Genomic DNA, 21,418 nt, shown 5'->3' on the forward strand with positions numbered 1-21,418 from the left:
TGCCTGGATTACAGGCATGAGCCACCGCCCCCAGCCAAGGTTATTTATTTCTTTTTCTTCAACTTCTTTCCTAACATCGGTTTCCCATGTTATAAGTTCTAGTTTGTCGATTTCTATTTTGAGTTTAAAAATCCCTGATGTGTTTTTCCCCATGTGCAACTGTTTTATTTAGTTTATGTTTGAATATTGTGTTACATTTTCTTTCCCATAAGGGCTGGTTTTATTTCTTCTAGAGTTTCTTATCTACTGAAAAGTTTATTTTTATTTTTTAGAGACAGGGTCTTTTTCTGTCACACAGGCTGGATTGCAGTGGCATAATCATAGCTCACTGTAGACTTGAACTCCTGGGCTCAAGTGACCCACATCAGCCTCCTCGTAGCTTGGACTATAGACGCATGCTGTCATGCCTGGATAATTTTATTTTTATTTTTGTAGAAATGGGGTCTCATTATGATGTCTAGGCTGGTATTGAACTCGTGGCCTCAAACAATCCTCCTGCCTTAGTATCCAAAAGTGCTGGGATTATAGGCATGAGCCACCACAACCTGCCAAGATTTTCTAAACTTAAAAAAATTTAAAGTATAATAAATTCAGAAAAGTAAATAGCTGATAACCCAAAGCTTCACTTTCCCCCCTGAATTTATTATATCTTACCGTTTGTTCATCTTCCACCATTAAGAATCTATCACATGACAAGGTTAACTCTCAACACCACTTACCATAATTAATGTCATTTTTTTTTTTTTTTGTCATCTGATTAGTGAGTGACCCAGTTTCAGAGTTCCATTTTGATATCTACTTTCTAGGGATATTCCTGATTATCTACTCTCTTAGACTGGGCTTCCTGAAAGCAGGGCCTGAAATAAGGGCTTGCATGCAGGTGGCTTATTTGGGAACTGATTCTAGAAAGAGTGAGGGACTCAGAAGAGTAAAACAGAATAGATGGAAAAGCCAACAGGAACTTGTATTACTAAGTTGATCATCTCTGTGAGTGATTGTGGCTTGATCCTGCTAGACCCTCTGAATAGCTATATGGAATGCACCTCAACTATCCCTTAGAGGGATGGAAAGGAAGAGTACTTACCCACTGGATCCTAGTCTCATGGGTGAAGAGGATCCCTGGGGTGTTTTTTCCCTTGTGTTTGGATAAAGATGGGGAAGGGGGATGTGAGGCAGGGTCCAAGAGGTGTTTCTAATGGCTTCCTCTGCTACAGTTAAGAAATCAACTTGGGTTGGGCATGGTGGCTCATGCCTGTAGTCCCAGCACTTTGGGAGGCCAAGGTGGGTGGATCACCTGAGGTCAGGAGTTCGATACCAGCCTGGCCTACATAGTGAAACCCTATCTCTACTAAAAAATACAAAAATTGCTGGGTGCTGTGGCTCATGCCTGTAATCCCAGCACTTTGGGAGGCCGAGGTGGGCAGATCACGAGGTCAAGAGATCGAGACCATCCTGGCCAACATGGTGAAACCCTGTCTCTACTAAAGTACAAAAAATTAGCCAGGCATGGTGGTGCATTCCTGTAGTCCCAGCTACTCAGGAGGCTGAGGCAGGAGAATTGCTTGAAACTGGAAAATGAAAGTTGCTGTAAGCCGGGCTTACACCACTGCACTCCGGCCTGGCAACAGAGCGAGACTCAGTCTCAAAAAAAAAAAAAAAAAATTAGCTGGGTATGGTAGCAGGTGCCTGTAATCCCAATTAAACTGAAGCATGAGAATTTCTTGAACCAGGGAGGCAGAGGTTGCAGTGAGTCGAGACTGTGCCACTGCACTCCAGCCTGGGTGACAGAGCAAGATTCCATCTCAAAAAAAAAAAAATTTTGCTTTCACTTGGATCTTTGAAAAAATAATGTCCAATTTGATGTCAAATTTCTCAAGATTGTCTTTGAAGTCCATAAACATATCAAACATTATTTTGAAGGTCAAAGATGATAACTATTATCTGAATTACTTATGGATGTTTCACTTGTCTGTTATCTCAGTTTTCATTCATGTGATCTTGTCTCCCTATGTGCCTAGTTATTTTAAAATGGGTACCAAACATCATACATTAAAAAGGTGTAGTGATAACTTGAAGGCCTGATATCTTCTTCTTCCAGAGATTTGCCTTTGCTTCTGACAGATGGCTAGGCTAGTGTTTCTAACAATCTCAGATCACCTTAATCCATTAAGAGATTGAGAAGGTTCAGAACAGGGATTCAGTGTCAGTGAGTGCTAGTCTATTTCCTATTCACTATTATTCTCGTGGTTTAGCCTTTCAAAGTCACAACTTAAAGCCTAAGGAATTTACTGGGGCTCTACCTTTGGTGTGCCTTAAATTCCAATCTTGTCGCTCCAGGTCCCATGAGTCTGTTGAAAGCTCCAATTAGCTGCTCTCACCCTTGGTTTCAGATTGGCAGAGCCGCTAAGAGAAAATCACCCTGTCTTGTTCACCCTCTGGGCTTTCTTTGTTCCAAGATCTTGTTCCTGCAATTTATTACTGACTTAAATAGCTGGTGGGCATTCAAACCCTTCTATATATAATGTGTATTCTGGTTTTTCTAGTTGCTTTCAACAGGAAAGCTGGTTCAAACCATCCAAACCATCACATTTACCATTACTGAGAGAAAGCTCCAAACTGCTGAAAAGGTTTTTCTTTCTTTAAAAAAAAACAGAACTGGACTATATTGCAGAAATTGCGAGACATTGGAAACAATGGTACATTTCAAAAACATTGTTTAAAAAATTGAGTGAAAAAAGCAGAGTGTGGTGGCTCATGCCTGTAATACTATGGGAGCCTGAGGCGGGCGAATCACCTGAGGTCAGCCTGGGCAAGATGGAGAAACCCTGTCTCTACTAAAAATACAAAAATTATCTGGGCGTGGTGGTGCATGCTTGTAGTCCCAGTTACTTGGGAAGCTGAGGCATGAGAATCACTTGAACCCAGGTGGCAGAGATTGCAGTGAGCTGAGATTGTGCCACTGCACTCATACTCCAGTCTTGGCGACATAGTGAGACTCTGTCTCAAAAAAAGGAATGAAAAAAGCAAGTTGTATAAGTAATGTCTGCAGCCTGACATGTAAATAAAAACAGAACAATTCTATACATATTCTGTGAGTACATGTATATACACACAACGGTAAACTCTTGGTGGGGAGCAGATCTGGAATAAGGGTGGCATTACTCAAGGGGATTTTAACCATCTGTATTATTCTGATTTTTAGTGAAAATATGGTCATGTGTTACTTGCTATTTTCTTTTATTAAAAAAAGTTATTATTAGAGGCAGACTCACTATGTTGCCCAGGGTTCAGTACAATGGCTAGTAACAGGTGTATTCATAGTGCACTACAGCCACTTCTGGGTTCCAGTTATCTTCCTGCTTCAGCCTCCCAGTAGCTGGGAATACAGGTGCATGTGCCTAGCTACTTGCGTTATTTTCAAAAATGTTACTCATACATAAGAAGAAGACAAGAAGCAAGCATGCCAGATGTTAATGGCTAATTCTGGTTGGTGGCATTATGGGGATCAATTTTTTTCTATTTTCTATTTTTAAGATGGAGCCTCAGTCTGTTGCCCAGGCTGGAGTGCAGTGGTGTGATCTTGGCTCACGGCAACCTCCATCTCCGCAGTTCAAGTGATTCTTCTGTCTCACCCTCCTGAGTAGCTAGGACTATAGGTGTGTGCCAGCATGCCTGGCTAATTTTTGTATTTTTAGTAGAGGCAGGGTTTTACTATGTTGACCAGGTTAGTCTCAAACTCCTGACCTCAGGTGATCCACCCGGCTTAGCCTCCCAAAATGTTGAGATTACAGGTATGAGGCACTGCACCTAGCCAATTTTCTTACACAGCTTTATTGAAGTATAACTGACAACTGCTGAAAAGTGTTGATATTCATTTTGTTTTCTTACAGAATATAGATGTAGGATTCTCTTTTTTGTTAAAACATTTATTTTGGATTTCTCTGGACCAAGTCAAATATCACATGCATGATGGAGGTGTTTGGGTGGCTTACAAGTTTCTTAACACTGTCCTCTGCTGTTGTTAGTAAAGGGCCATTTCCTTTAATAAAAAATTGTATTCATTTTATTATTTACTTTTTTTCAATAAGTTTTTGGGGGAACAAGTGGTGTCTGGTTACTTGAATAAGTTTAGTGGTGATATCTGAGATTTTGGCACACCCATCACCCAAGCATTGTACACTGTGCCCAATGTGTAGTCTTTTATCCATCACCCCCCTCCCACCCTGATATGGTCTGGCTCTGTGTCCTTACCCAAATCTCATCTTTAATTGTAATCCAAACTGTAATCCCCTGTATTGAGCGAGGGCCATCACAGGAGGTGATTAGAGCATGTAAACTGGTCCTCCATGCTGTTATCATGACAGTGAGTGAGTCTCATGGAATCTGATGGTTTTATAAGGGGCTTTCCCCACTTCATTCTGCACTTCTCTCTCCTGCTGCCATGTGAAGAACACGTTTGCTTTCCCTTCTGCCATGATTGTAAGTTTCCTGAGGTCTCCCGAGCCATGCAGAACTGAGTCAATTAAAACTCTTTCCTTTATAACTTACCCAGTCACAGGTATTTCTTCATAGTAGTGTGAAAACAAATGCATATCCTTTCTCCCAAGTTCCCAGAGTCCACTGTATCATTCTTACGTCTTTGCATCTTCTTCATAGCTTAGCTCCCACTTACGAGTGAGAGCAACATTTGGTTTTCCATTCCTGAGTTACTTCAGTTAAAATGATGGTCGCTAATTCCATCCAGGTTGCTGTGAATGCCATTATTTCATTCCTCTTTATGGCTGAGTGGTATTTCACGGTATATATATACCACAATTTCTTTATTCATTAATTGATGGGCATTTGGACTGGTTCCGTATTTTCACACTTGAGAATTGTGCTGCTATCTTGTAAATTGTGTGTGAGTGAGTATCTTTTTCCTATAATGGCTTCTTGTCCTTTGGTTGGATATCCAGTAGTGCAACTCCTGGATCAAATGGCAGTTCTATTTTTAGTTTTCAAGGATTTTCCACACTGTTTTCCATAGTGGCTGTATTAGTTTACATTCCCACTTGCAGTGTAAAAGTGTTCCTTTTTCCACCACATCCACAGCAACAGCTATTATTTTTTTTATCATGGTCATTCTTGTAGGAGTAAGGAGGTACTGCACTGTGGTTGTGATTTGCATTTCCCTGATTATTGGTGATGTTGAGATTTTTTTCATATGTTTTTTGGCCATTTGTATTTCTTTGAGAATTGTCTATTCACAACATTAGCCCAGTTTTTGATGCGATTGTCTTTTTTTTTCTTGCTGATTTGCATTCCTTGTAGATTCTGGATATTAGTCCTTTGTGAGATATATAGATTGAAAAGATTTTCTCCCACTCTGGGGGTTGCCTGTTTATTCTGCTGACTGCTACTTTTACCACGCAAAAGCTCTTTAGTTGGGAGCAGATCCAAGATGGCCAAACAGGAACAGCTCTGGAGTGTGGTTCCCAGCACAAACAACAAAGAGGGTGAGTGAGCACCGTACTTCCAAATGAGTTATAACTGCCCACAGACCAGGAGATTCCCAGGCTGAGAAGCACCATGAGTTTCCAGCATGCCTGTTTCAGCTGGCGCAGCGGGTCTCTGGACAAAAACTCACACAAATCTGGGTGGCTGTTTCAACTGAACACCTGGGAGACAGAGCTACCCATTCAACCGAAAAAAAGGGGACTGAAACAGGGAGCCAGGTGATCTGGCTCAGCGGGTCCCACCCCCACAAGAGCAGCAATCTGAAATGCTCTGAACTGAGAGTTTCACAGCAAGTGTGGTTGGATCCAGGACAGTTCAACTCTTTCTTTGGGGGAAGGGCATCTGCCATTACCGAGGCAGTCTACCACTATTGAGGCAGTCTGCCATCACTGAGGCAGTCTACCATTACCAAGGCAGTCTGCCATCACTGAGGCAGTGTATCATTACCAAGGCAGTCTGCCATTACTGAGGCAATCGCCATTACTGAAGCAATCTGCCATTACAGAGGCAGTGTGCCATTACTGAGGCAGTTCTAACTATGCCTCTATAAACAAAACCAAAAGGAAGTTCACACAGCAGCTGGGCAGAGCCCACGGCAGCTCAGCAATGCCTCTGCTGGCAGACTGTGACTAGGCTACCTCCTAGCTGGGCAGGGCATCTCTGAAAAAAGGCAGCAGCATGTCAGGAACTTATAAACAAAGCCCCATCTTCCCAGGACAGAGCACCTGGGAAAAAAGCTGGTTATGAGTTACACTGTAGCGGACTTAAACATATTTGCCCAGCAGCTCTGAATGAAATAACGGAGCTCACAGCTCAGGATTTGAGCTCATATAAGGGACAGATGGTCTTTTCAAGCAGCTCCCTGCCCCTGTATATCCAAAGAGACACCTCATAAAGGAGAGCTCAGGCTGACATCTGGTGGGTATCCTTCTGGGACAAAGATAACAGAAGAAGAAACTGGTGACAACCCTTACTGCTCTTCAGCCACTGAAGGTAATCCCCAGGAAAGTAGGGTCTTGAGTGGACCTCCAGCAGTCCTACAGCAGAGGGAGCTGTTAGAAGGAAAACTAAAAAACAGAAAGAAATAACTTCATCATCAACAAAAAGGATGTCACTAAGAGACCCCATCTGAAAGTCACCAACTACAAAGACCACAGGTATATAAATCTACAAAAATGGGAAGAAACTAGCACAGAAAGGATGAAAATACCTAAAACCAGAATGCCTCTCCTCCTTCAAGGGATCACAACTCCTCACCAGCAAGGGAACAACCCTGGATGGAGAATGAGTCTGATAAATTGACAGAAATAGGCTTCTGAAGGTGGGTAATAACAAACATTATCTGAGGTAAAAGAACATGTTCTAGCCAATGCAAAGAAACTAAGAACCTTGAAAAAAGTTTTGATGAAATGGTAACAAGAATAAACAGCATAGAGAAGAATATAAATGATCTGATGGGGCTGAAAAACACAACACAAGAACTTTGCGAAGCATACACAAGTTTCAATAGTCGAAATGACCAAGCAGAATAAAGCATATCAGAGACTGAAGATCAACTCAGTGAGATAAAATGAGAGGCAAGATTAGAGAGAAAAGAGTGAAAAGAAATGACCAAAGCCTCCAAGACATATGGGATTATGTGAATAGACCTAATCTACGTTTGATAAGTGTACCTGAACGTGACGGAGAGAATGAATCGAAGGTGGAAAACACTCTTCAGGATATTATCCAGGAGAACTTCCCCAACCTAGAAAGGCAGGCCAATATTCAAGTCCAGGAAATACAGAGAACACCACAAAGATATTCCTCAAGAAGAGCAACCCCAAGGCACATAATCATCAGATTGACCAGGGTTGAAATGAAGGAAAAAAAGCTAAGGGCAGCCAGAGAGAAAGGTCAGGTTACCAACAAAGAAAAGCCCATCATACTCATGGCAGATCTCTTCGCAGAAACCCTACGATCCAGAAGAGAGTGGAGGCCAATATTCAACATCCGTAGAGAAAAGAACTTTCAACCTAGAATTTCATATCCAGCCAAACTAAGCTTCATAAGCGAAGGAGAAAGAAAATCCTTTATGGACAAGCAATTGCTGAGAGAATTCATCACCACCAGGCCTGCCTTACAAGAGCTCCTGAAAGAAGCACTAAACTTAGAAAGGAACAACCAGTACCAGCCACTCCAAAAACGTACCAAATAGTAAGGAACATATAGACACAATGAAGAAACTTCATCAGCTAATGGGCAATACAACCAGCTAGGATCAAAATGGCAGGGTCAAATTCACACATAAAATATTAACCCTAAATGTAAATAGGCTAAATGCCCCAATCAAAAGACACAGACTGGCAAATTGGATAAAAAGTCAAAACCCACCAGTATGCTGTATCCAGGAAACCCATCTCACATGTAAGGACACACATAGGCTCAAAATAAAGGGATGGAGGAAGATTTACCAGGCAAATGAAGAGCAAAAAAAAAAAAAAAAAAAAAAAAAAAAAGCAGGAGTTGCAATCCTAGTGTCTGATAAAATAGACTTTAATCTAACAAAGATCAAAAGAGACAAAGAAGGGCATTACATAATGGTAAAAGGATCAATGCAACATGAAGAGCTAACGATCCTAAATATATACACACCCAATACAGGAGCACCCAGATACATAGAGCAAGTTCTTAATGACCTACAAAGAGACTTAGACTCCCACACAATAATAGTGGGAGACTTTAACACTCCACTGTCAGTATTAGACAGGTCAATGAGACAGAAAATTAACAAGGATATCCAGGACTTGAACTCAGATCTGGACCAAGAAAATATAATAGACATCTACAGAACTCTCCACCCCAAATACACAGAATATACATTCTTCTTAGCACCATATCACACCTACTCTAAAATTGACCACAGAATTGGAAATAAATCACTCCTCAGCAAATGCAAAAGAATGGAAATCATAACAGTCTCTCAGACCACAGTGCAATCAAATTAGAACTCAGGATTCAGAAACTTACTCAGAACCACACAACATCATGAAAACTGAACAACTGGCTCTTGAATGTTGACTGGATAAACAATGAAATGAAGGCAGAAATAAAGATGTTCTCTGAAACCAACAAGAAAGAAGACACAACGTACCAGAATCTCTGGTACACATTTAAAGTAGTGTCTAGAGGAAAATTTATAGCAATAAATGCCCACAGAAGAAGCAAGGAAAGATCTAAAATTGACACCCTATCATCAAAATTGAAAGAGATAGAGGAGCAAAATAAAAAAAACCCTCAAAAGCTAGCAGAAGACAAGAAATAACTAAGATCAGAGCAGAACTGAAGGAGACAGAGACACAAAAAAACCTTCAAAAAATCAGTAAATCCAGGAACTGGTTTTTTGAAAAGGTCAACAAAATAGACTGCTAGCCCGATTAATAAACAAGAAAAGAAAGAAGAATGAAATAGATGCAATAAAAATGATAAAGGGGATATCACCACTGATTCCAGAGAAATACAAACTACCATCAGAGATGACTATGAACAACTCTATGCACATAAAACAGTAAACCTGGAAGAAACGGATAAATTCCTGGACACTTGCACCCTCCCAAGTCTAAACTAGGAAGAAGCTGAAACCCCGAATAGACCAATAACAAGGGCTGAAGTTGAGGCAGCAATTAATAGCCTTCCAACAAAAATATACCCCGGTTCCAATTGGGTTCACAGATGAATTCTACCAGACATACAAAGAGGAGCTGGTACCACTCCTTCTGAAACTATTTCAAACAATCCAAAATGAGGGAATCCCTCCCAAATCATTTTATGAGACCAACATTACCCTGACACCAAAACCTGGCAGAGACTCAACAAAAAAAGAAAACTTCAGGCCAATATCCATGATGAACATAGATGCAAAAATCTTCAATAAAATACTGGCAAACAGACTGCAACAGCACATCAAAAAGCTTACCCATCACGATCAAGTAGGCTTCATCTTGGGGATGCAAGGCTAGTTCAACATACCCAAGTCTATAAATGTAATCCACCATATACAGAACCAAAGCAAAAACCACATGATTATCTCAATAGATGCAGAGAAGGCCTTTTGACAAAATTCAACAGTCCTTTATGCTAAAAACCCTCAATAAACTAGGTATAGACGGAACATATCTCAAAATAATAGAACCTATTTATGACAAACCCACAGACAATATCATACTGAATGGGCAAAAACTGGAAGCATTCCCTTTGAAATCTGGCACCAGACAAGGATGCCCTCTCTCAGCACTCCTATTCAATATAGTATTGGAAGTTCTAGCCAGAGCCATCAGGCAAGAAAAAGAAAGTGCATTCAATTAGGAAAGGAGGAAGTCAAATTGTCTCTATTTGCAGATGACATGATTGTACATTTAAAGACCCCACTGTCTCAGCCCAAAATCTCCTGAAACTGATAAGCAACTTCAGCAAAGTCTCAGGATACAAAATCAATGTGCAGAAATCACAAGCATTCCTATACACCAATAACAGACTTAAAGAGAGCCAAATCAAGAATGAACTGCAATTCATAATTGCTACAAAGAGAATACAATACCTAGGAATAAAACTAACAAAGGATGTAAAGGACCTCTTCAAGGAGAACTACAAACCACTGCTCAAGAAAATAAGAGAGGACACAAACAGATGGAAAAACATTCTATGCTCATGGTTAGGAAGAATCAACATTGTGAAAATGGCCATACTGCCCAAAGTAATTAATAGATTCAATGCTATCTCCATCAAGCTACCTATGACCTTCTTCACATAACTGGAAAAAACCACCATAAACTTCATATGGAACCAAAAGAGAGCCCACAAAGCCAAGACAATTCTAAGCAAAAAGAACAAAGCTGGAGGCATCATGCTACCTGACTTCAAACTATACTACAAGACTACAGTAATCAAAACAGCATGGTACTGTTGCCAAAAAAAGAGATATAGACCAATGGAACAAAACAGAGGCCTCAGAGGCAATGCCACACATCTACAACCATCTGATCTTTGACAAACCTGACAAAAACAAGCAATGGGGAAAGGATTCCCTGTTTAATAAATGGTGTTGGGAAAACTGGCTAGCCATGTGCGGAAAGCAGAAACTGGACCCCTTCCTGACACCTTACACTAAAATTAACTCCAGATGGATTAAAGACTTAAACATAAGACCTAACACCATAAAGACCCTAGAAGAAAACCTAGGCAAAACCATTCAGGACATAGGCATAAGCAAGGGCTTCATAACTAAAACAACAATAGCATTGGAAACAAAAGCCAAAATAGACAAATGGGATCTAATTAAATTCCAGGGCTTCTGTACAGCAAAAGAAACAATCATTAGAGTGAATCAACAACCAACAGAATGGGAAAAACTTTTTGCAATCTGCCCATCTGACAAAGGGCTAATATCCAGAATCTACAAAGAACTAAAACAGATTTACAAGAAAAAAACAAACAACCCCATTCAAAAGTGGGGGAAGGATATGAACAGACACTTTTCAAAAGAAGACATAAATGATGCCAACAAACATATGAAAACATGCTCATCATCACTGGTCATTAGAGAAATGCAAATCAAAACTACACTGAGATAACATCTCACTCCAGTGAATATGGTGATCATTAAAAAAATCTGGGGACAACAGATGCTGGAGAGGATGTGGAGAAATATGAACACTTTTACACTGTTGTTGGGAGTGTAAATTAGTTCAACCATTGTGGAAAACAGTGTGGCACTTCCTCAAGTACCTAGAAATAGAAATTCCATTTGACTTAGCCATCCCATTACTGGGTATATATCCAAAGGATTATAAATCGTTTATTATAAAGACACATGCACATGAATGTTCATTGCAGCACTGTTTACAATAGCAAAGAACTGGAAACAATCCAAATGCCCATCGATGATAGAATGGACAAGGAAAATGTGGCACATATGCACCGTGGAATACTATGCAGCCATAAAAAACGATGAGTTTGTGTCCTTTGTAGAGACATGGATGAATCTGGAAACCATCATTCTCAGCAAACTGACAGAAGAACAGAAAATCAACCATCACATGTTCTCACTCAAAGGTAGGTGTTGAACAATGAGAACACATGGACACAGGGAGGGCAGCGTCACACACTGGGGTTTGTTGGGGGCAAATAGAGGAGGGACAGCGGGTGGTGGGGAGTTGGGGAGGGATAACATGGGGAAAAATTCCAGGTATAGGTGACAAGGCGATAGAGGCAGCAAACCACACTGCCATGTAGGTACCTATGCAACAATCCTGCATGTTCTGTACATGTACCCCAGAATCCAAAGTGCAATTATATATATAATTATATCAGATATATATATATATATAATTCTATCATATATATATATATATATATATATATAATTCATATACCATAAAGTGCACAAATCAGGTTTACTGCGTGATTTTTACATTTTTTTTTTTTTTTTTGAGACAGAGTTTCACTCTTGTTACCCAGGCTGGAGTGCAATGGCGTGATCTCGGCTCACCGCAACCTCTGCCTCCTGTGTTGAGGCAATTCTCCTGCCTCAGCCTCCTGAGTAGCTGGGATTACAGGCACGCGCCACCATGCCCAGCTAATTTTTTGTATTTTTTTTTTTTTTTTTTTTTAGTAGAGACGTGGTTTCACCATGTTGACCAGGATGGTCTCGATCTGTTGACCTCGTGATCCACCCGCCTCAGCCTCTCAAAGTGCTGGGATTACAGGCTTGAGCCACCGCACCCGGACGATTTTTACGTTTGTATACACATATCTGTGTAAACACTCTTCAGTGGTAACGAGTGTTCTGATTTCTATTATTGTGCCTGAACTTAGCTTCATATAAATGGAATTATACAGAAAAAAAAAGCTCTATAGTTTAATTAAGTCTCACCTATTTATCTTTGTTTTTGTTGCATTTGCTTTTGGGTTCTTGGTCATAAAGTCTTTGTCTAAGCCAAGGTCTAGAAGGGTTTTTCCAATGTTATCATTTTATAGAATCTTTATGGTTTCAGGTCTTAAAGTCTTTGATCCATCTTGAGTTGATTTTTTGTATGAAGTGGAAGTTGAGAGTCCAGTTTAATTCTTCTATATGTGGTTTGCCAATGATCCCAGCATCATTTGTTGAATAGGGTTTTTGTTTGCTTTGTTGAAGGTCAGTCAGCTGTTAAGTATTGGGCTTGATGTCTGGTTCTCTACCCTCTTCCACTGGTCTATGTGCCTATTTTTATACAAGTACCATGCTATTTTGGTGACTATGGCCTTACAGCATAGTTTGAAGTCAGGTAATGTGATGCCTCCATATTTATTCTTTTTGCTTAGTCTTCCTTTGGCTACGTGGGCTCTTTTTCGATTCCATATGAATTTTAGGATTTTTTTTCTAGTTCTGTGAAGAATGATGGTGATATTTTGATGGGAACTGCATTGAATTTTTAGACTGCTTTTATCAGTATGGTCATTTTGACAATATTGATTCTATCCATCCTTGAGCACGGGATGTGTTCTGTTACTTTGTGTTGTCTATGATCTGTTTCAGCAGTGTTATGTAGTTTTCCTTGAAGAAGTCTTTCACATCCTTAGATACTCCTAAGTATTTTATATTTTTTGCAGCTATTGTAAAAGGAACTGAGTTCTTGATTTGATTCTCAGCTTGGTTGCTGTTGGTGTGTAGCAGAGCTACTGATTTGTGTACATTAATTTTATATTCTAAAACTTTGCTGAATTCATTTACCAATTCTAGAAGCTTTTTGGAGGAGATTTTAGGGTTTTCTAAGCATACAATCATATCATCAACAAACAGTAACAGTTTGACTTCCTCTTGACCAATTTGGTTACCCTTCATTCTGTCTCTTGTCTGATTGCTCTGGCTAGGGCAATTTTCTTAATAAATGGCCTTTTACTGATATTGATACCACTCAATAGTATTATCTTGTTGCACTGGGTCCCACTGGGTGGTTCCTTCTTTCATTTCACTCCCGTGTCTCCAAGAGATACCTTCCCCTTCTAAAATGGCCCCCTTCTCTTCCAGAAGTACCTTTCCAAAGCTGCCACCTCTGGTCCTAATCTATGTTTCAAACCCCTTCCTTTTACTTTCCCAGTCGCTAATGCTTTGGTCCACCAGCCCTCAGATCAGTTCTCAGTACTTCCCCACTCAGAGTGGCCCTTCTCCTTCTGTGGGAACCTTAGTTGATATTATTTGCGTTCTGCCATCACTAGAATTCTGCCACACTCTCCTCTTAAGCTCAATCCTTACCTTGCTCCCCATCTGGTGAGGGCTTCTGAGCTGATGTACATTCCTCCCACTTACACATAACTGTTGTAGAATTTTGTCTTCTCATTATGTTGTAGGAGAGGTTTGTTTCTCATCCTATTAGGACCCAGAATAGTAATAATACATCCATAAATATATACAATTTTTGTCAACTAAAAATATAAAACACAAACATTTTTAACTTTGAGGTAGGATTGTTTTAGCTATCCTTTTGCTATTAATTTCTAATTTTGTTGCATTTTGCTTAAATATATATATATTTCTCTCTCTATATATATATTTCCAGAGATCTGAAATTTTTTTTCTGTCTCTATGTGTGTATATATATATATCTATATGATACATAGATATCTGTAAATATAGATATCTATCTATACATATAAAAGATATATATATGTATATATATATAAAGAGAAAGAGAAAGATTTCAAGTCTTTGGAAATTGAGACTTCCTTTGTGGCTGAATACATAGTTGATTTTTTCTTTCAATATTCCATGTGCATTGCATATTCGTTTTAGCAATCATGTTAAGCAAATCCAGACTTTCTCCTAAGTTTTGGATCTGTCACTGACAGTTAAAAGCTATTACTAAAGGGGATGTAGCCACAGTATTTTTCCAGATTGTCAGTTGTTGCTTCATGTATTTTGAGGCTATACTGTTTGGTGTATATAAGTTTACATTCATATATGTTTAACTTGTTCTTCCCTCTAACAGCATAAAATATCCTTCTTTGTCTCTTTTTTTTGACCTTGAGCTCTAGTTTGTCTGATATGAAAATGGTTACCCTGCCTTAATGTTTACATAGTCAATACGTCTTTGCTTTATAGCTATATTTCCTCCCTTTATCAGAAAAGTCTTCCCAATCTCTAGGTTGTAGGTACAGTCTTTACATTTTCCTTTAAGATTTCTCTTTTTTCCCTACCAACCTGATGAACAAAATTTAAAAATAAGTAAAAGATTTCTCTTATTTTCATTGTCATTAATGATGACATGTGTAACTATGACAAAACATCATTTGCACCTAATCAAGCTGGATTTTAATGACATATTTCCTTAAATTTTTAAAAAACTTCCTTATGCTTCAGCTCCTTACCAGTGATTTCTGAGAGCTTTCTGAGTTCCAGCCTCTGTTACTTCACTGTAAAAAGGTACAAGAAGCAAAGATACAAAAATTAGCTTGCTGTTTCCTCAGTTTCATAATGGCTAAGAGTGCCCCTGTCATGTTAAATTAAGACAAATCTTAACACACAGCAACGTTTTGGGAAGGCCACTGGAGCTGTCACAGATGCTGGTATCTCAAGAAGTGGCTGTCTCACCAAGAAAAGAAACAGTGAAGAGAAAGGAAAAAAACAGCAAAGAGGAAGGAAAAAAATGTGCTGTGTCTAGCTAAAAATAAGTAGGAGAAAAGACAGATGAGATGAGGTGTTCAGCTGAATATAGATTTGAACAAATTAGATAGTAGGAATATAAAAATCAAGATGTTAAATTTTATTTAAAAAGAAAACAAATGGTGCACAGTGAAGAGAGAGGTAATGCTGTTCTAGGAATGAAAAAGGTGAATCTCAATAGAGTGAGAAGAGGCAAAAAGCAGAAAAGTCAAACGGCATCTGCTCAGAAAAGAGGTCATGATCGAAGTCTGAGAGAACCAGATTGCACTTCCAAAAGCCTGAAGGAAAAACCCAGCTTGATGTATCAGTGAATGTCATATGAAAAATAAAAGAGTAAGAACAAAAGGTATCAACAATACCAGTAACATGGGCCCACTTTTCCAGATGGTCAGACTGGAAGGTGCAGTCCAGACTGGAATGGTGGCATTTGAAATGGAAGTGAAAATTCTATCTTGTAAGATAAAAGAGATTAGGATGAGGAGATGTTTTCTAATTCTATATTTTTAGTTTTTCAAACACTTGCTTCTCTTGCTTTGATATTTTCTAGCTTTCTGGTTGACCTGGAGGTTGTTTTTGTTCTGAACAAAGGGGATGTAAATCTGTGTTTGCTCCCATTCATGGATTTAATTAGGCATGTTGCCCAATCTCTAATCAATCACAGGTTTAGTTTTTCTTTGTTAAGGTAGTCAGAGGCCTTCAGGCATGAGTGACTTATTAAAATGTACTCTCATAGTTGGGGATAAATTATCATCTTGATATTGTCAATCACTCGATAATTTTTTATCCCCAAAGCTCTCCTCTGGTTGTTTTGTCCTACACAAAGATGACATTTTATTCTCATATTTGTTCACAGACATGATTCACATTTTTCTATCTAGTGCATAAGGAAATCATTCTACATTCAGCAATAGTGCCAGTTTGGCTAAAAAAAAAAATATTTTCCATATCCACAAAAATGTTAATCAGATTCTTGTTAGAACATGTGTAAGAACTGGTTTTCATTTTCACAGCTCTTGATGTCAGATTACTAAAATAATTTATGTTTTGTTGTGGGAACATGAGTGCACGCAAAACCTCTCAAATCACATGACCACTTCTCAGCCCACACTTCTTCATAACACATAGAAATTATTTGTGTTTTGTGGTAACAAATGAATGGCAGGAACAGCAGAATTTCAATGTGGCCTTTCTTTATTTGATTAAACATATTCTCTATTTATTCTTAAAAAAAACTAATTTAAGTTAAATCGCAGTAAACCATGATAATTTAGAAAACATGTTGAAACTGAGAGTGAAGAGAAATGTTCTTCACATAAACCACACTGGAAACCATAAAACTTATTTTTGTCAACCGCTTCTCCTGACAGTGGCTGGGAATTTGACATTTCTACTACAGTAGGCAAAAAAACATGTAAAATACACTCTACCACATACCACATCACATCTCTATTTATATTTCCAAACTAAAAGCATTACAGCCCAAAAAAGTACTGAGTGCACTGGTCCAGTTGCACTAAGAGTTGTAAGTTCACACCAGAACACCTTACGCTGCTCTCTGTGTGGCAAGGCCTCTGCTGGTGGCCCCTGACGCCAAGCCCTTCTCAATGGATCCAGTTTGGCTCACCAAGAGAAAACCACTGCTCTTTAACCCAAAAGGTGGTAAGCTTTTCAATGAACTCTAGTTACCACAAGATAGAACAAACAAAATCCTCAGATTATGAAACCCAACTGAAGTATCCACACGACAGCGTTCAATACTACCTTGTCATTTCACAATGTGTCAACAGCAATTAGCTATGAAAATGAGTGCTGTGAAAATTTGCAATAGTTTGAAGCTGAATATTTTAAAACTAGAAATCTTTAATGTTACCGTAAACAGTGTGACAGAAACATGGCTGTTTCTCTAATCTTGTCTGAGCTATGCATTCCGTACAGGTGACTGGATCCCAGAAGTTTTCTAAGAAAAACTTTTCCTTTCCACTTAAATATCCTAAGAAGTCAGTGAAATCTGGTTCTTCTCCCTGCAGAAGGGTTATTTAGTTTGGGATGTAACATTTTACAACAATAATACAAACCTTCTGGGAGAATACCACAATAAATGTCTCAAAAACCACTCAGTTAATCCCAGGGTATAATCTGGCTGTTTTAAATTACTGCAGGGAATATTATGGGCCTTAATGACACTGTAACTGCATAAAGCCAAAGAAAGCTAGAAAGAGGGGCCAAAAAAATGAGCTCAAGCCAGCTGAAGTGACAACAAACATGTGGTTGTTTACTAGGATTGGAGAGGTTTAGTCTGCAGATGTTTGTGGTCTCTAGAAGGTTCCAGAGGAATGAGTTGTTATGAAGATTTGCAGAGTTTGATGAGAGCAAGATTATTCTCGGAGATGGCAGGCCCCAGGACAGGGAGGCCCAGTGGTATAGACAGAATTTATAGATTTCTGTGGTCAGATCATACTCTACTGGTCCCACAATGTACATCAACAAATTAATATTGTACGGATGTCATTTCAAAGCCTCCTAAAGACGAGAGTCATTATTGAAGCCATTAGAGCACAGATGGTTCAAACTATATGCAGATATTCATACTTGCATTTTTGCATTATAGCTGCTTTTTTTTTTCTATGGAACTGTAATGAATTGTCTCATAATCTATTCCATCTTCTTGCCATTAGCAGGCTTTGAATGTTCACAAATAGGAGCAAAGAACTCATTTTCCAGAGCTTTAATCACACAAAGAGGGAATGCCTAATTCTCTAAATGAAATGGTCTGTGATCACTGAAGCAGAGATTTAATATATCACGGCAAATTAGGTAGATTTTAATAAATTACTTATCTCCCTGAATACTTTACATATGCTTAAGAAGGAACATAGCCTGTTTGCAAACAGTGAAACCCACAGCCTATAAAAATCCTTTGAAGAAAATGACAAATAAAAAAGTAAATTAAAAAATGAAATGCATTATATCCCAGACCTCTAGAGACAATTCCTTTGCAGCATTGATTCACAGCTCCATTAAAAATATCAATTAAATCCTTCAGTGAGATTGGGTAAAAGCTAGAAAATTAACTTTCGGAGCTGCTTTTTGAGGATCTGGTTACCCAGATACACCCCAGCACTGTACTGGCTTGATGTAAATTTAAAAAATGATAAAAAGATACTCCTTTCAGGTCTAACTAAGCATATCAGAATTTGAGCTATACTTTTGATAATTTATTTCTATGTCATATGCTAAGTTTTCAACATGTAAATTTCACATCTATCCATATACCTATTTCCTTTTTATTTATACACATCCCTGGATCCCATATCACCATTACAAATACATGCAAATCATACAAATAGAATGAACTTACAAGAAAGAAAAACAAAAAATTTGCAGTCATTGAATAAGTTGGTGCTAAGTCTCATTCTTTATATTTAATTGATAGAAACTGCATGCATCAAAGAAAATGCATACTGAGCTTTAATGTGCATAAAATGGATATTAGCATTTTAAAGAGGAAGATTAACACATTAATCCAAGTAATTTTCATATATTGCTTCTAATAAAATCTTCACAGTATAAAACTCTTAATGAGGCTAATCATAGGCATTCCGTTTAGTGGGACGATTAGGGATAACATAAAAGTATTTCTTTTTCATAGGTTGTCTAAGATTTATGCTTTTGCTTATTAAAAATAAAGATGGGAATTGCATTTCAGTTCTTCCTAAGAAAATGTTGAAAATGCAAATAGACTTTCTCATGCTATCATGTAGGTATAAATTATTAAGAAGGTACTGTCCATTATGGAGAACTTGAGTCCTGAGGGGTGGCAGTCATGGGAAGGAGGGTATAGAAATAAACAAATGAAAAAGTATACAAAACTCAAACACTTCAAACCCTGGTATCCCCGCTCCCAGCTTCCCATGAATTAAAGATTATATACACCAGAGTAATTATAAAAATCTCATGTAGGAGCTTTCATGTGAGTATTTACTCAGGATTAGGAGATGCCTCTGGAGCAGTTGCTTTCAAGTCTCCAAGTCATCTCTGTATTGCTCGTAGACAGACCGGAGGGCATGGAGAGCTTCGACTGTTACCCTGAGCTTGCCAATACCTTTACCATCTGCTCGTGCATCAAAAACTAGGGAGAAAAGAGCAGGAAAGTGTTAATATTGTTCAACAGATTTTTCTTTGGAAAGGCTTGCAGAGAGAAACAGTAGTTGAAAAGACGAAAATAGTTCTACAAAAGGCCAAAGTTCACTGGCATCTTGGGTATCCAAAGAATAAACCTTGTCACGTGTGTGTGGAGATGCACATTTGAGACATTCTGCATGGACCTGTACATACTGCTCGTGGAGCTAAAACTAATGAGCTAATTGTGAAGTTTACCTAGTGAAAGCCTCTAGGATAATGACCTTCACACACAATCTGAATTTTTAAGCTAGTAAGAAATGTCTAAAGGGAATTTATGACAATCTATGGTGTTTCAGAATGGAAACTGCTTGTACAGATGTTACATGATCATAGTTTGAATTACTTCTTTTTCTCAGGAAAATATTCCATTTAAAATAGATTTTACGTGAAATTAGAAAAGATTAAAATGGCAGACCCAAGAATCTTATGGTCTGTGGGTTTGAGTTTGTGAGATTTTCTTGGAAGAGGGGCCACTACTTTCAGTGGTGTTCCAAAGGTAGACTCTTGAGATCAAGTGATCCTCCCACCGTGGCTTACCAGAGTGTTAGGATTAGATGCCTGAGCCACTTCACCCAGCCCCAAAGGTAGGCGATTTGACTGGAGCCACGGGCATTCTCTGAGCTCAGTGGTGGAAGCCAGATGGGATGCCGATTCAATACCTGACTCCATCCCTCTGTGGATAATGATAATTACTAGTGACTCAAGGCCAGAAATCTGGACTTTGTAGGTTTGATAGTACTTATCACTTATGAGTCTTTATATAGTTTCCTTTTTTTTTTTTTTTTTTTTGAGACGGGGTCTGGCTCGGTTGCCCAGGCTGGAGTGCAATGATATATTGGCTCACGGTAACCTCTCCCTCTAAGGGTCAAGCCAAGCACCCACCTCGGCCTCCTGAGCAGCTGGGACTACAGCTGGGTGCCATCATACCTGGCTAACTTTTATATTTTTTTGTAGAGATGGGGTTTTGCCATGTTGCCTAGGTTGGTTTTAAACTCCTGAGTTCAAGCAGTCTACCTGCCTTGGTCTCCCAAAGTGCTGGGATTAGAGATGTGAGCTACTGCACCTGGCCTAGTTTACAGTTTATAATTCCTTGTGGTTTTCCTTAAACTTTAATATATGTATTTTTTTTAATTCCAAGAAAATTTGTTAGAAAACCCTAAAACTTGATACACAAAGACTTAGGTGCAGAAACTGAGCATCAGGGAAATCAAAATGGCACAAGTGGTCCCCAGCTCATTCCCAGGAGTTGTCATCTCTGCTCTGGGACTTCTCACTTCTATACTTGACATAGAACAAAGCATTAAAATCCTAGCCTCGCCTATGCCTAATCTTTTGACTCCTTCCCAAAACATGGCCACAGTAATGAACCATGTCAGATCAGTGGGTCATATGTGGGCTCACAGAAGAAGATGGGTTGCTAAACAATTGTCTGGAAAAATTACCGAGAATAAAAAGCTGAGATAATTTGGTCATTATTTGTCAGATTTTCTTGGTCCTGGTAGTCTTTAATAGGGTTCAGGTTGATATTTTAATCTGCTCATCTTTTCCTCTGTGCCAAGCTGTGACCAACTGCCATGTAGTTAGAAATGTATAGTTTATATTTCCTAGAAAAAGGTTCTAATTTGGTTATTTGGTCTAATTTTGACTTTTGAGCACTTGACACGTACCTAGGACAAGCAGCTGGATAAGGAACCAGGGATGAACTACAGCATAAGAGGAATGCCTGGCACATAAGAGGTGATCACTTTAGTGTTTGTTGAATGCACAAGTGAATACATAAACAAGCCATGCACATTTTTCCAGAGATGGCTCTGCTAACTTAACAAATGAGGCTAGGAATCAGCCTTACTTATCTATTTAATACCCAAAGCCTAGGCCATCCCTGATTATGATTTTTAAAAGTCTGATAAAGAAAACAATTTTGCATGTTCTAAATCTAGAAGAATCGGGAACAGAAATTAAGCATTGTTGGGAATCACAACTAGCGAGGTGAAAATCCAGGACAGCACATTTTGTCAGGAACAGATCAAACGTCATACCTCTCACAAAATCCTGGTGGGAAAT

The 21,418-nt window shown here is 38.8% G+C and overlaps 1 protein-coding gene across 8 annotated transcripts in view; it reads right to left on the minus strand.

The window, feature by feature from the left end:
- RPGRIP1L (RPGRIP1 like) overlaps nt 1–21,418 on the minus strand; it is a 125,363-nt gene that overhangs the window by 11,143 nt on the left and 92,802 nt on the right. For 7 of the 8 annotated variants that reach the window (XM_078358133.1, XM_078358129.1, XM_008985874.5 and 4 more), the window contains one exon: nt 16,346–19,301. In XM_078358133.1, coding sequence (XP_078214259.1) covers nt 19,189–19,301 — 113 coding nt within the window. In that variant the 3' untranslated portion in view covers nt 16,346–19,188. Of the gene's footprint in view, nt 1–13,765; nt 13,880–14,877; nt 14,923–16,345; nt 19,302–21,418 lie in introns of those variants that run through there. The other variant, XR_004737482.3, reaches the window with a different exon arrangement.

Source organism: Callithrix jacchus, chromosome 20 (assembly GCF_049354715.1).
Source record: "Callithrix jacchus isolate 240 chromosome 20, calJac240_pri, whole genome shotgun sequence".
In the NCBI taxonomy this organism is placed as follows: Eukaryota; Metazoa; Chordata; class Mammalia; order Primates; family Cebidae; genus Callithrix; species Callithrix jacchus.